This window comes from Salvelinus fontinalis, unplaced genomic scaffold (assembly GCF_029448725.1).
Source record: "Salvelinus fontinalis isolate EN_2023a unplaced genomic scaffold, ASM2944872v1 scaffold_0431, whole genome shotgun sequence".
Taxonomy (NCBI): domain Eukaryota; kingdom Metazoa; phylum Chordata; class Actinopteri; order Salmoniformes; family Salmonidae; genus Salvelinus; species Salvelinus fontinalis.
Window position 1 is genome coordinate 119,468 of NW_026600640.1, and position 15,875 is coordinate 135,342.

Sequence of the window (15,875 nt, forward strand, 5' to 3'; positions counted from 1 at the left end):
ACTGCCATACCTGAGGGTTCGATTCCAGGGGCCACCCATACATAAAATGGATGCGTGCATGACTGTAGCAGCAGCATACCACCCTGCATACCACTACTGGCTTGCTTCTGAAGCTAAGCAGGGTTGGTCCTGGTCAGGCCCTGGATGGGAGACCAGATGCTGCTGGAAGTGGTGTTGGAGGGCCAGTAGGAGGCACTCTTTCCTCTGGTTTAAAAAATATCCCAATGCCCCAGGGCAGTGATTGGGGACACTGCCCTGTGTAGGGTGCCGTCTTTCGGATGGGACGTTAAACGGGTGTCCTGACTCTCTGAGGTCATTAAAGATCCCATGGCACTTATCGTAAGAGTAGGGGTGTTAACCCCGGTGTCCTGGCTAAATTCCCAATCTGGCCCTCAAACCATCATGGTCACCTAATAATCCCCAGTTTACAATTGGCTCATTCATTCCCCTCCTCTCCCCTGTAACTATTCCCCAGGTCATTGCTGCAAATGAGAACGTGTTCTCAGTCAACTTACCTGGTAAAATAGGATAAAGCAATCCTTCTGCCCCCCCCCCCCTTAAAATGATCTAGATGCACTATTGTAAAGTGGCTGTTCCACTGGATGTCATAAGGTGAATGCACCAATTTATAAGTCGCTCTGGATAAGAGCGTCTGCTAAATGACTTAAATGTAAATGTAAATAAAAAAATTGCTTTTGATAAAAGTGTCTGCCAAATGGCATATATTATATTATTATTATATCCCAGAATGCATTGCGGCTGGAGAAGAGGTTAAGTTGACTTGGTGTTTAATGGATTATTAAGGTTGGAGTTGGTGTGACCAACCATTTCACACAACATGTGGTATGGTTGTCAGAACCAGTAGGCTGACAGGTTTACATTGTCAACTAGAAAATATGAAACATCCTTATTTACATTATCAAAGTATTTCAATGGGAATAGTTTTATTTCCTTGTACAGCCATATTATCTTTGGCATAGCTTGAAGATGGTATTATTGCTGCCGTAAAAACAATGCTTGGATCAATCACTTCCTACCTCAGCATTTCCTATGAAAACCAGCCCTATATTCCAGTAGGGTATTCTTCTGAATGGACATACAAAAATCATTTTATTACAATTCTCGGCTAGGTTTTGACTTAAAAAAGCAAACATTCAATGTAGAACACTGGTTGTCTGAATTAGGCTGATTGTTATAATTGCACAAGTGGTTATGTCTCAAGTACTTTGACAGTCCAGAAGTGATGAACATCAGTGCAAAGCAAAGCCACTTTCGTCTCCATCATAACGCAACGCAATAAGAAAATACAGCAACATCCTTTGAGATGATTCAAACTGCTCCGAGTATGTACAGTGCATCGGCTGTCATATCAATCTTTTAGGATTGCACAAACATTTTGTGTTCAGCCTCACACAAGAGAGTACTTCATCCCAGATAAAACTAAATAACAACAACAATAATAGACATACTAGTAAAAATATTGTTTATGGCCTACTCAGTTAAATGTTTCCTCTTGTCTTCTTTCTAACATACCTTTTTCACCTCACCCTCATTTATGTCCATATCCAACTTCAACGTTAATGATTTTTGACTTCTGTTATTGGGTTGTGGTTGTTGGTTGAACAAACAGAGTAACACTACAATATGCAGAGTTTCCAGTTGAGTATTCTAAGAGCGTGAACATTCTAGAATGCCCCGGCCATTTTCTTCTCTAAAGCGTGCCTTAAATCATCCTACAAAAGCATTTTAAACAAATAAAAAATACAAACAATGATAACAACATAATCATAACACTGTTTTTGTCCGTCTGACAGTCCAGAGCGAACCATTTCCACAGCACTGTGCCAACACATAACATGCGTAGCTACTGACTATAAAACAAGGCGGGGTGCTCTAGAGAGGCGCACTGGATGTTTTGATTAGGCGACGCAGTCCATTGGCCGCTGCTCTCTCTCTCTCTCTCTCTCTCTCTCTCTCTCTCTCTCTCTCTCTCTCTCTCTCTCTCTCTCTCTCTCTCTCTCTCGCTCTCTCTCTCTCTCTCTCTCTCTCTCTCTCTCTCTCTCTCTCTCTCTCTCTCTCTCTCTCTCACGTTGTGGTTGTGTGTGTTCGTGCTACGTTGCATAGCTCTCTTCTCTGTCATAAACCCTATAAGACCTTAAGTAGGACAGGGAGGTCAGAGGTCAAGCATTAGCATCACTGTTAGCTAGCCGGAGGGATGCGTTCATCAACAGCATTGTTTACACACATTGTACCTTTGAGAAGCTCAGATTTTCAAACAGTAACAAGCTGAGCGACTGTTTTAGGTATCACAGCGTTGGAACTATGCAGTCAGTATGTTTCTAGAAACACTAGATTGTCGTATCAAAAATGTAGAACAGAATGAACAGAATCTGTGCTCTCCAGTTTCCACCCACCAGTTTCATCCTCTTGTTTTACAGCCTTCCTTCATAGTGCAATTCTGTTATTATTACTATTTTAGCAAATCACTTACAAGTGGTTCCTCTCCTCAGTACTGCATCTGACCTCTATGTCATGCTTCCCACTCACAACAGACACACACAGACGCCATCCCGGCTCCATGGCTCTACAGTAGCATGATATTCACCACTCACACCAGACACACACAGACGCCATCCCGGCTCCATGGCTCTACAGTAACATGATAATCACCACTCACACCAGACACACACAGACGCCATCCCGGCTCCATGGCTCTACAGTAGCATGAGAATCACCACTCATACCAGACACACACAGACGCCACCCCGGCTCCATGGCTCTACAGCAGCATGAGAATCAATGGCTGCAGTGGCAAGGCTGAAGACAACTGGTTGTAGGCCTACAGGAAAGGAACAGCCCTGTCCTAATAGGTACCATCTAGTAACAACACAACCCAGACAGACGTCCTCCATTTTGACTCTATCATATGGCTCATGGAACAGACAGAAACACCCTATGGAAGGCCAGTGTTTTCTGACTATGTGAACTGGTTCCCCTTGTCCCTGTGAGTCATAATGGACCAGCAGAGATGAGGAGTCCACTGAGCTCCATTCCCAGAGCAGCAGAGGGAGTGAGGATGCTGTACTGTACGGTGGGCTGATGTTGCTTTTAGAGTGGTGGTTGTTGGGAATCTGGCTCAGACCAACCTTCCAGTGTGTTGAGTAACAGAAAAAGGAAAACATTCACATTCCCAACATGCGGGCTGGTCTGGACACCATGTTTCCCTTCCTGTAATCTGAGTCATCCTCAACCACTGTGTGTCTATCCCTGGAGAGCAAAGCCCTTCTGATTCCCCGCCCAAACCTGGCAACATCCCCTCTTTGACAACCAACGCAGAGGAAAACATTGAGATTGTGGGCAAAACCCGACACTGCAGTATCACAAGGTCTTTCAGCAGCTGGTCAGTACAGAGAGACAGGATCTCTACTGGACTCCCTGGCCAACATGTACCTCAGATCCTAGATTGGCCCCTTCGCTTTGCCCCCCACACCCTTCATCAAGCAGACATGTAAGGGCACAGTGGTCAAGCACAGGGGACGTCGTTGGGCAACTGAATGTCCTCACTTTGTCACAGCATCAATCAAATGAAAGGACACAGAAGGAGAGAAACAGACATATTTAACACTATTGTGGCTTTGCATGTTGAGTTGTTTTTTTGCTTAGGGATTCATAGTCCAGTCTGTGTTGAGTTCTCTGACGGTCACATCATGCTCTTCCTGTAGTCAGTCTGCTTGCCGCTGTTGGAGGGTGTGAGGGGTGAGAGGGAGGCAGGGATGGCGGGCGGGGAGTCCAGCTGACGGTAGAGCGCTCTCAGCTCCTTCACCTCCTCTAGAACATCCTTGGCCTGACCCCATGTGGACGCTGCCTCCTTCAGCAGCCTCTCTGCCTCTGCCCGGGCCCCGTCCGAGGAACCCCTGGAGCCCTTGGAACCTGGCGAGTCCTTCCCTTTCCCCTTCCCCCGCTCCACCTCCTCCCCCTTCGCACCCTGCACCTGCATCAGCAGCTCCTGAGTTCTCTCCAGCTTCTGAGCGATTAGGTCCTGCAGCTGGCTCATGGGCGGCAGGTTGCCAGGGGGAGCAGAGGTGGCAGAGCGGGGGATGGATGTCCTGGGTTTGGTGGCCTGCGTCCCGGAGTGTGAGAGGATCTCGTCCATGGAGGCGCAGCGGCTTTTCTCAGCCGGTGTGAGCCTCTTGCCCGGCTGAGGAGTGCAGGACTTCCCCATCGGGCTCTGAAGTTGCTGTTTATCGTCCCAAGTGACCCCAGTATCGCGCGGAAGGCTCTGGGACTTCCCAGTGACCTCTGCGGGAGTCGCTAGACAGATGCTACTGATGGCACCCTCTGTTTTGGACCTGAGGCAGTCGAGCTGAGTGGATTTGTCCAGGTTGGCCCGGAAGCTCTTGTCACAGGTGTCCTGGCCGTCTGTGCTGGGGCTGTCCTCCTCCTGGATCAGGTCAAGGGTTAACATGCCGTCAGAGGTAGAAGTGGAGGCCTGGACACGGAGCAAGGAGAAACAGTCTGTTAGTGATATTAGACACAGTGAAAAACACTGAGATCAGGGTAAGGCCCATTGTGATTTAGTTAAGTTAGGAAATGAATTGGATTAAACTTATGTAAAATTCCAGTTGAAAGTAGTTTGATCATTACCATGTCCAACTGACTCATTGAATTAAAGCTCAATTGACCGAGTTGGAATTGTCTCCAACCAGCCGTTGTGGTAATAAGGAGGGCTAAGACAAGACAGGCCAGGAGAAGCAGGATACCTACCACAGCCATGATGTGTCCTCGTGTAGGCAGGCGCCGTGTGTGAGGGATCTTAGCCCTGTCCCGTGTGAGATGGGACAGAAGGTTTTCATCCTCAACCATGACCTGAAAGAAAGAGATAAAAAAAAGATGAAAGAGAGAGAGAGAGAGAGAGAGAGGGGAGAGAGAGAGAGAGGAGAGAGAGAGAGAGAGGGAGAGAGGGGAGAGAGAGAGGGGAGAGAGAGAGAGAGAGAGAGAGAGAGAGAGAGAGAGAGAGAGAGAGAGGGGAGAGAGAGAGAGAGAGAGAGGGGAGAGAGAGAGAGAGAGAGAGAGGGGAGAGAGAGAGAGAGAGAGAGAGGGGAGAGAGAGAGGGGAGAGAGAGAGAGAGAGAGAGAGAGAGAGAGGGGAGAGAGAGAGAGGGGAGAGAGAGAGAGAGAGAGAGAGAGAGAGAGAGAGAGGGGGGAGAGAGAGAGAGGTATAGAGAGAGAGAGGTAGAGAGAGAGAGAGAGAGAGAGAGAGAGGTAGAGAGAGAGAGAGAGGTAGAGAGAGAGAGAGAGAGAGAGAGAGAGAGAGAGAGAGAGAGAGAGATAATGGAACAGTCACATGTGGAGTGAGGGGATTGACATGCTTTCACATTAGCCTGAGGGCTGTGTTTGTGTCGGAGTGGGTTGGGTAGTTTATTGATCAGTATTATCGGCCTAATCATGGATTGATCATGTACAGGCATGTGACTCACTGGGCCAAATGGGCCACAACAATTTGCATAATGCCTTGGGAAACAGGCCGCTAACCTATAGACAACCTATAGCTAACCTATAGCTACACTGACGACCAACACGTCTGCACTGTTAACTAGTGATAACACCGTCTCCACTGATGAAGTGAGTTCAGCCCTATAGATAACCTTTAGCTAACCTATAGCTAACCCATAGCTAACCTATAGCTACACTGATGACCAACACGTCTGTACTGTCATCTAGTGATAACACCGTCCCCACTGATGAAGTGAGTTCAGTCCTATAGCTAACCTATAGCTAACCTATAGATAACCTATAGCTAACCTATAGCTATCCTATAGATAACCTATAGCTAACCTATAGCTACACTGATGACCAACACGTCTGTACTGTCATCTAGTGATAACACCGTCTCCACTGATGAAGTGAGTTCAGCTGGAGTGTAGTTTATTCACTGGCTAGTGGGACTAAGCAACATGTAATATTTTATCCGCTGGGATTTTATGTCTAATATCAACGTCATAATTGTCAATTGGATCTGAAAGCTTCTAGCCATTACATTATCAGGTGGAACGAGAAAAGATGGAGATCACCAGCATATGTGTGCAGTTAAGAGCACTAGGTTAGCTATCCAGGCTGCATCACTACCAGCTGTGATTGAGAGTCCCATCGGGCGGTGCACAATTGGCCCAGCGTCGTCCAGGTTTGGCCGGTGTAGGCCGTCATTGTAAATAAATTCCCAGTTCTCTGCTGCCAATGACTGGAACGAATTGCAAAAATCACTGAAGCTGGAGACTCATATCTCCCTCACTAACTTTAAGCATCAGCTATCAGTGCAGCTCACAGATCATTGCACCTGTACACAGCCCATCTGTAAATAGCCCATCCAACTACCTCATCCCCATATTGTTATTTTTTTGTTGTTGCTCCTTTGCACCCCAGTAGCTCTACTTGCACATTCATCTTCTGCACATCTATCACTCCCGTGTTTAATTGCTAAATTGTAATTACTTCGCCACTACGGCCTATTTATTGCCTTACCGCCCTAATCTTACCTCATTTGCACACACTGTATATAGATTTTTTCTATTGTGTTATTGACTGTGCGTTTGTTTATTCCATGTGTAACTCTGTGTTGTTGTTTGTGTCGCACTGCTTTGCTTTATCTTGGCCAGGTTGCAGTTGTAAATGAGAACTTGTTCTCAACTGGCCTACCTGGTTAAATAAAGGTGAAATAAAATATAAAATAAGAATTTGTTCTTAACTGACTTGCCTAGTTAAATAAAGGTTAAATATATATATTTTTCCGTGCAATGGCTACTGCTATAGGTTTCAGGAGTTTCAGACTGCTTACCACTCTCTCCCAAAATACATCATCCAGGAGGATCCTCTTGATGGGGCTGTCCATATCGGCAGACTGTGATATTTTTCCACAGATTGAAGAGAGTTTTTGAGGATGATTTAAAACGCCATCCAATCATGTGACTGTCTTGTCAGGGTACTGTGTTCAGTAGAAGTGCCCCTGAACAAGGCAGTTAACCCACTGTTCCTAGGCCGTCATTGTAAATAACAATTTGTTCTTAACTGATTTGCCGAGTTAAATAAAGGTTAAATAAAAATAAAAATAAGGGTGTATTTAAGGGCACTAGGTTCGCTATTATACACATACATTATGTGTATACAACACTTTCAACCAATGTTGTATTGCAATTCAATGCTGGTTTATCAACATAGATCTACAGTACGTGTGTACCATCATGTAGGACTCCACCTGTGATAACCCTACAGTTGAGAGCAATGAAACCCCATCCTGGTGGAAGAGTGAATCCCGTCTCTGATGTCATCAGGCTATTCAGCAGCAGAGACACTGGAGCCCTGGAGGTAATTGATATCTCTCACAGTGCTGGTGCTGTTGTTCCGAGTCCATCCACACACCTGACCATTTGTCCTCTAATTGTATTTTATTTGATGTGAAAGTAGCTCAATGTTGTATTCCTTCTGTTTCTTTAACAGTGATGTCATGGATTTGGATAGTCATTGTGAGAGTGCTTCTGCTTCTCCCATCTATAGCTGTGTGATAGGGACCTGTACAGTTTGGGCCATCTATAGCTGTGTGATAGGGACATGTACAGTTTGAGCCATCTATAGCTGTGTGATAGGGACCTGTACAGTTTGGGCCATCTATAGCTGTGTGATAGGGACATGTACAGTTTGGGCCATCTATAGCTGTGTGATAGGGACATGTACAGTTTGGGCCATCTTTAGCTGTGTGATAGGGACATGTACAGTTTGGGCCATCTATAGCTGTGTGATAGGGACATGTACAGTTTGGGCCATCTATAGCTGTGTGATAGGGACCTGTACAGTTTGGGCCATCTATAGCTGTGTGATAGGGACATGTACAGTTTGGGCCATCTATAGCTGTGTGATAGGGACATGTACAGTTTGGGCCATCTATAGCTGTGTGATAGGGACATGTACAGTTTGGGCCATCTATAGCTGTGTGATAGGGACCTGTACAGTTTGGGCCATCTATAGCTGTGTGATAGGGACATGTACAGTTTGGGCCATCTATAGCTGTGTGATAGGGACATGTACAGTTTGGGCCATCTATAGCTGTGTGATAGGGACATGTACAGTTTGGGCCATCTTTAGCTGTGTGATAGGGACATGTACAGTTTGGGCCATCTATAGCTGTGTGATAGGGACATGTACAGTTTGGGCCATCTATAGCTGTGTGATAGGGACCTGTACAGTTTGGGCCATCTATAGCTGTGTGATAGGGACCGGTACAGTTTGGGCCATCTATAGCTGTGTGATAGGGACCTGTACAGTTTGGGCCATCTATAGCTGTGTGATAGGGACCTGTACAGTTTGGGCCATCTATAGCTGTGTGATAGGGACCTGTACAGTTTGGGCCATCTATAGCTGTGTGATAGGGACCTGTACAGTTTGGGCCATCTATAGCTGTGTAATAGGGACCTGTACAATTTGGGCCATCTATAGCTGTGTGATAGGGTGCGTGTGTGTGTGCATGCGTGTGCTTTCGTGCATCAGTGTGTATGTGCATGTGTCCATCCATGTGTGTGTGTTTGTGGATTATGTCAAATGTGTGTGTTGTGGCCTTATATAAGGGTGGTGTTGACACGATGCGTTAAATGCATAAAAGCTCAGTGTGTGTGTGTGTGTGAATGTATATGTGTGTTTTAGTGTGTGTACATGTTATTTCACATCAAGCTGCTCCCCTACCGTCTGTCTATTGATGTCATCAGGGCGATTGACCTGCGGTGAGAAGGAGGGATGAAGGATCCATCCCATCATCCCCAAACAGAGAGGGAATCCTTTGATCAGCAGCCTCAGCTAGAAGACTGTCACATCTGTCACCACCTGTCTCTCTTCTTTATAGAGGTCATTTCATCTACACTACACTAGACTGAAACCCAGAAAATGCCCTCATCAGGAAACCAGTTGAAGATAGAATGTAAGATACTATAACAGGTCCTTCTATTTCTGAAGCACTTTATACATGTCAACATGCTGTGGGAGTTTAGTGTCGGGTCATGAGGGTGTGTGTGAATGAGGGGCGGGTCAATGGATTCCATTCCTCAAAAGTGCATTCAGTAAGATATCCTCTTGCAATTGGCCATGTGACAGATGAAGTGTTGTTTATAAGAGAGAGAGAGAGAGAGGAAGATGAGAAGGAACACCGAGGGGTGTGTCTCACCTCATCCAGGATGCTGTTCTTGGATCTGGTGATTGCTCCATTTAAGGCGTTTATCCAGGACTCCTTCTCCTCTGGACTAACAGCCAGGAACACCAGGTTAGGGACCTGACAGACACAAACGAGAGAGAGAGAGGGAATGTAAGAAGCCAGGGCCTTGCACAATATTGTGTAACTGAGCATGAAGGGGGTGTTGAAAATCCTAACATGCATAGTTCTCAGTCAACCATCTGTAAGGGATACCTTTCATATAGGTACCATTACAGAAACCCATATCACTCACGCACACATTCACACACAGATATGACCATATGGCGCTCTTTCTCCCACTGAGGCTACAGGAAACTGCAGCTGTGTGGAGACTCTGAGAATCACTCTCAGTCTGTGTCTGTCTGTGTGCTGAAACACAAGCTTCCTGACCTGACAACCCAACGTGATACCCTATCCTCCTGCTGCTCTGGGGGTTCTGGGAGAGCCTGCAGATGGTGTATGTGTGCGTGTGTGTGCGTGTGTGTGCGCCACTTTGTGAGTGCATGTGTGTGTTAGGGATGGGTATGAGTAATGGAGTACTGGAACGGAAGTCAATGCATGACCTTTAACCAGAGATTACATTTGTGTCAATTACTGTAAAACTATTTGGTGGATTGTGCTTTGTGGCTGCCTGAACAGGACTTGGAGACCATGTTAGTGTTCCATTTGTATATGTGCATTTGCAGGGCACAACAGAAAAGAAACCAAGCCAAGGGTCATACAGGTTATGTCTATAGATAAATGGACACATCTTTTTTCCAGCGGGGGTCTTGTGTTCTACATATTATTAAAAAAAACGGATTTGAGTACTCGAACATAAAAAAACCCGTCAAATCCCCATCCCTAGTGTGTGTAGGGCTCATGGGGGAATCACTGCCTCACCAGAAGAGCCTTTCCATGTTTCAAAGGTGAACTGGACTGGCAAACTGTCAGATTTCAAATGGTCTACAAGCATTGGGAATTTGACACTTTCACTCTGTTTCTCAAGTTAGTCTGTCCATCAGCGTTGGCGATCATATACTGGGTGTAGGAGTTGGAGGTGTGGCGAGTCTGGAACACAATGTCCCTGTGAAAGGGAGGGAACAGAAGGAAGGAGGGAACAGAAGGAGGGAGGGAACAGAGGGAGGGAGGACAGTGTCTCTGGGCAGAGACAGAGGTGGGAGGAGCTAAGTAGAGTCAAAGGGGATCATGGCTAATGACTAAGGACAGGGTGTACAGGGTGGTGGCCCAGTCTGGCAAGCCGGGTCAGGTGAGTGTCAATCAGCCTGTCAATCAATCTGGCTGCTGTAACTGATCTGACTATGTTAATGTCTGGCTACAGCACCGTGAAACTCATCTCAACATTGTGTTTAAGATGTAAGTATTGATTGTGTTGCTATTGTGGTACAGTACTTTGAGGATACAGGTTTGCTCTTTCCAAGGTTCTAGATCTGGGTTCTTGTGGACACTTCCTGTGGACCCACCGTGTTGCCTGGGGTTCTGGAGCGCAGCAGGGTGAACTTGCTGTGGTTCTTCTTGCTGCGGCTCTTGGCCTTGCGGAGCTCCTCAGAACGCTCGTAATCCGTCAGGTCAACCACCTCCTGGATCTTCTTCTCATCCTTCACCTGCAGATAGACACAATGGACAGATGTTTCAGATATTTCAGATAGACAAAATGGACAGATGGAGATGTTTCAGATAGATGCAATGGACAGATGTTTCAGATAGACACAATGGACAGATGTTTCAGATGTTTCAGATAGACACAATGGACAGATGTTTCAGATGTTTCAGATAGACACAATGGACAGATGTTTCAGATGTTTCAGATAGACACAATGGACAGATGTTTCAGATGTTTCAGATAGACACAATGGACAGATGGAGATGTTTCAGATAGATGCAATGGACAGATGGAGATGTTTCAGATAGATGCAATGGACAGATGTTTCAGATAGACACAATGGAAAGATGTTTCAGATAGACACAATAGAAGATGTTTCAGATAGACACAATGGACAGTTGCAGATGTTTCAGATAGACACAATGGACAGATTGAGATGTTTCAGATAGACACAATGGACAGATTGAGATGTTTCAGATAGACAAATGGACAGATTGAGATGTTTCAGATAGACACATTAGATAGATGGAGATGTTTCAGATAGACACAGTAGATAGATGGAGATGTTGAACAGAAAGCTAAGACTCCAATACAGACGTCAACTTCAACAGAATGAACTGTATGAACTGTAATAGTGTATTCTGTGTCCCTGAAAACTGTGAGAGAGATAAAGGACGTCTCCCATGTGATGTGTGAGGCTGTATGGTGTAAAGGCGGAGTTAGCAGGCACGAAGTCACTAAAATAGAAACAAAGGCAGTCATCCAATAACGCTGCAGGGTGCAGATAGGGCAGGAGGCCATCAATTCTTGAAGGACACAACCGGTCCGGAACATGCTGGACTAATCACAACGTGCACAATAAGCCCCAACCCTCAACCCTTCCTAGACACAAACTCCCTCCTGTTCCCTGTTGTTAATAACTTGTGTTATTAATCTGACGTCCCCCGCCCCCACCCCGCACCCACCCCACCACCAAACACATCCCAGGACAAAGGCAATAGGCTGAACAGGCAGCACCCAGTGACAACACAACAGCTAATTGGATTAAGGTCAGACACGGCTTTGTGTCTGTCCACAACAATGCTTAAACCACATCAGGAGACCACTTTTGAGGTCTGGGAAAAATTTGAGAAGATTAGATTTTGGATTATAGTTACCCTTTAATTCAAGTGTACACCTAGCAAGAGTCTGTTGTTTAGCATGTTTTTGTAGCACACATATGATGGTAGAGTTTGCTAAACAAATACCCACTGGATTTATGAAAATAATAATTATATAATTCTGCCAGGTCAGCATAGGCTACTTTGTAGTTAACATTTAATTGAGAAGTTTTTTGGGAAAGCCTTTCCATCTACCAGAAGACTGTTTTCATTAGCATCATCGCTAACCGCTACACAAAGAGGTAGATGTGCTCACCTCACATACACAGACAGGGGCATTTCTCGTTGCCTATTCAGGAAGTTGCAGGAAATACGAATCACTGATGCAGTCTGTTAATGTCTTATGATAAACTTGGGCAAATGTAATTGATATCCTACTAAGTTCAATAAATGTTTGAACATCGTTGAATTATGGTTAAATGTCTGGATTCCGTGATTCCGTCCACGTTCTCCGCATCACAGATTTTATATGGCCCTAGGTTTGTAAGAGGTCACCAGTAAAGTGTCACCATCTTAACCCTCCCAGGTGGCATGGTGGCAATGTGAGTTCAGGTCCGGGGCAGCCAGTTGCCACATGGGGCACAGCTGTGGGCCTATGACACAACCCCCACGGGACCGTCTATCATGGGACAGTGTGATGACATGACAGCCATCCACCCCATAAAGTTAAAAGTTTTATTGGGCGTACAAAAGACTAAATTAAAATATTGTTAAACTTTGGTACATAAAGGTGCCTCAGTGAGTCAACATACCGCTCGCTGCCTCTCGTGATTTCAGTTTTCTGAACCTTGGTGGAGCCATACACACTCCTTACAACAGGGTTTCCCAAACTCGGTCCTGGGGACCCCCAGAGGTGCACCTTTTGGTTTTTGCCCTAATACTACACAGCTGATTGATGATCAAATGATCAACTAATCATCAAGCTTTGATCATTTGAATAAGATGTAGTGTTAGGGGCATGGTGGATAGACAGTGTGGTGAATAGACAGTGTGGTGAATAGACAGTGTGGTGAATAGACAGTGTGGTGAATAGACAGTGTGGTGAATAGACAGTATGGTGGATAGACAGTGTGGTGGATAGACAGTATGGTGAATAGACAGTATGGTGGATAGACAGTGTGGTGGATAGACAGTATGGTGGATAGACAGTGTGGTGAATAGACAGTGTGGTGAATAGACAGTATGGTGAATAGACAGTATTGTGGATAGACAGTGTGGTGGATAGACAGTGTGGTGGATAGACAGTGTGGTGGATAGACAGTGTGGTGGATAGACAGTGTGGTGGATAGACAATATTGTGGATAGACAGTGTGGTGGGTAGACAGTGTGGTGGGTAGACAGTATGGTGGATAGACAGTGTGGTGGATAGACAGTGTGGTGAATAGACAGTGTGGTGAATAGACAGTGTGGTGAATAGACAGTGTGGTGGATAGACAGTGTGGTGGATAGACAGTGTGGTGGATAGACAATATTGTGGATAGACAGTGTGGTGGGTAGACAGTGTGGTGGGTAGACAGTATGGTGGATAGACAGTGTGGTGGATAGACAGTGTGGTGGATAGACAGTGTGGTGGATAGACAGTGTGGTGGATAGACAATATTGTGGATAGACAGTGTGGTGGGTAGACAGTGTGGTGGGTAGACAGTATGGTGGATAGACAGTGTGGTGGATAGACAGTGTGGTGAATAGACAGTGTGGTGAATAGACAGTGTGGTGAATAGACAGTGTGGTGGATAGACAGTGTGGTGAATAGACAGTGTGGTGAATAGACAGTGTGGTGGATAGACAGTGTGGTGAATAGACAGTGTGGTGAATAGACAGTATGGTGGATAGACAGTATGGTGGATAGACAGTGTGGTGAATAGACAGTATGGTGAATAGACAGTATTGTGAATAGACAGTGTGGTGAATAGACAGTGTGGTGAATAGACAGTGTGGTGGATAGACAGTGTGGTGAATAGACAGTATGGTGAATAGACAGTATGGTGAATAGACAGTGTGGTGGATAGACAGTGTGGTGGATAGACAGTGTGGTGAATAGACAGTGTGGTGAATAGACAGTGTGGTGGATAGACAGTATGGTGGATAGACAGTGTGGTGAATAGACAGTGTGGTGGATAGACAGTGTGGTGAATAGACAGTGTGGTGGATAGACAGTATGGTGAATAGACAGTGTGGTGAATAGACAGTATGGTGAATAGACAGTGTGGTGGGTAGACAGTATGGTGGATAGACAGTGTGGTGAATAGACAGTGTGGTGGGTAGACAGTGTGGTGGATAGACAGTGTGGTGGATATACAGTATGGTGGATAGACAGTGTGGTGGGTAGACAGTATGGTGGATAGACAGTGTGGTGGATAGACAGTGTGGTGAATAGACAGTGTGGTGAATAGACAGTGTGGTGAATAGACAGTGTGGTGGATAGACAGTGTGGTGAATAGACAGTATGGTGAATAGACAGTGTGGTGGATAGACAGTGTGGTGGATAGACAGTGTGGTGAATAGACAGTGTGGTGGATAGACAGTGTGGTGAATAGACAGTGTGGTGGATAGACAGTGTGGTGGATAGACAGTGTGGTGAATAGACAGTGTGGTGGATAGACAGTGTGGTGGATAGACAGTGTGGTGAATAGACAGTGTGGTGGATAGACAGTGTGGTGGATAGACAGTGTGGTGGATAGACAGTGTGGTGGATAGACAGTATGGTGAATAGACAGTATGGTGGATAGACAGTGTGGTGGATAGACAGTATGGTGGATAGACAGTATGGTGGATAGACAGTGTGGCGGATAGACAGTGTGGTGGATAGACAGTATGGTGGATAGACAGTGTGGTGGGGGACCAGGATGAATATGTATGAACTTTCCAATTTGTAAGTCGCTCTGGATAAGAGCGTCTGCTAAATGACTTAAATGTAAATGTAAATGTGGGTAGACAGTGTGGTGGATAGACAGTATGGTGGATAGACAGTGTGGTGGGTAGACAGTGTGGTGGATAGACAGTATGGTGGATAGACAGTGTGGTGGGTAGACAGTATGGTGGATAGACAGTATGGTGGATAGACAGTATGGTGGGTAGACAGTATGGTGGATAGACAGTATGGTGGATAGACAGTATCATGCATACAGTCTGTGGTTATCAGTCCCAGACACTGTCACAGAGAAAGAGGAAGACAGACTCAAGTCTGGCTTTGTGGCTTGGGGTCCCGAGAACCGAGTTTGAGAAACGCTTCCGTAGAACAATCAAAAGGGCTGTTTGCATTGAGACAAGGCAGATATCTGTTAGTTATCTAGCTGGTACGCTAATGGTCAGACAGCCAGGCAGGAAAAATATGAATACATGTACTTAGAAAATGGTTTATAAGAATACTTATTTGTGCTTTCAGACAGGAATAACAATTCAAAAACAGAAATGGTTATTGCATAAACATGATACATTTGGGTGATTTAAAGTGTTTACAAAGGATTAGATTTCAGCTATACGGCACCGCTGTTGGGAGATGTGTTGTGGCCCTGGGTGGGTGGGTGAGTTGGGCTGTGGGTTTAGGATTGAAAGAGTAGATGGCACCCGACAGAAGGTTTTGGGAGATATCATAACCCTCGGCCAACCCCCTCCCTCCCAACACATGTCCCCCTCAGCGCTGACACTCACTTTGGTTTTAATCCCCCCTCCACACACACTTTGTCACTCCTCATCAGGGAGGGGGGGGGGGGGGTCCTGAGCCAATGTGATGTTGGAGCTCAGAGCCACAAAGCCAGACTTGAGTCTGTCTTCCTCTTTCTCTGTGACAGTGTCTGGGACTGATAACCACAGACTGTATGCATGATACTGTCTATCCACCACACTGTCTATCCACCATACTGTCTATCCACCACACTGTCTAT

At 45.7% G+C, this 15,875-nt stretch overlaps 2 protein-coding genes across 2 annotated transcripts in view; both read right to left on the reverse strand.

The window, feature by feature from the left end:
- Window positions 1–925: 925 nt before the first annotated feature.
- LOC129846023 (pleckstrin homology domain-containing family O member 1-like) overlaps window positions 926–15,875 on the reverse strand; it is a 37,441-nt gene continuing 22,491 nt past the window's right edge. Inside the window, exons 3-6 of the mRNA XM_055914030.1 lie at window positions 10,692–10,832; window positions 9,202–9,306; window positions 4,765–4,866; window positions 926–4,489 (exon numbers count right to left, since the gene is read on the reverse strand). Of these exons, the coding sequence (XP_055770005.1) occupies window positions 3,701–4,489; window positions 4,765–4,866; window positions 9,202–9,306; window positions 10,692–10,832 (1,137 nt within the window). The 3' untranslated portion in view covers window positions 926–3,700. The remainder of the gene's footprint in view (window positions 4,490–4,764; window positions 4,867–9,201; window positions 9,307–10,691; window positions 10,833–15,875) is intronic.
- Window positions 5,213–9,194, reverse strand: LOC129846024 (neurogenic locus notch homolog protein 1-like). The gene is made up of 2 exons (XM_055914031.1): window positions 5,824–9,194; window positions 5,213–5,790 (listed from the first exon to the last, which is right to left on the reverse strand). Exon 1 carries the CDS (start codon window positions 8,557–8,559, stop codon window positions 7,459–7,461), a length of 1,101 nt encoding a protein of 366 aa, XP_055770006.1. The 5' UTR covers window positions 8,560–9,194; the 3' UTR covers window positions 5,213–5,790; window positions 5,824–7,458.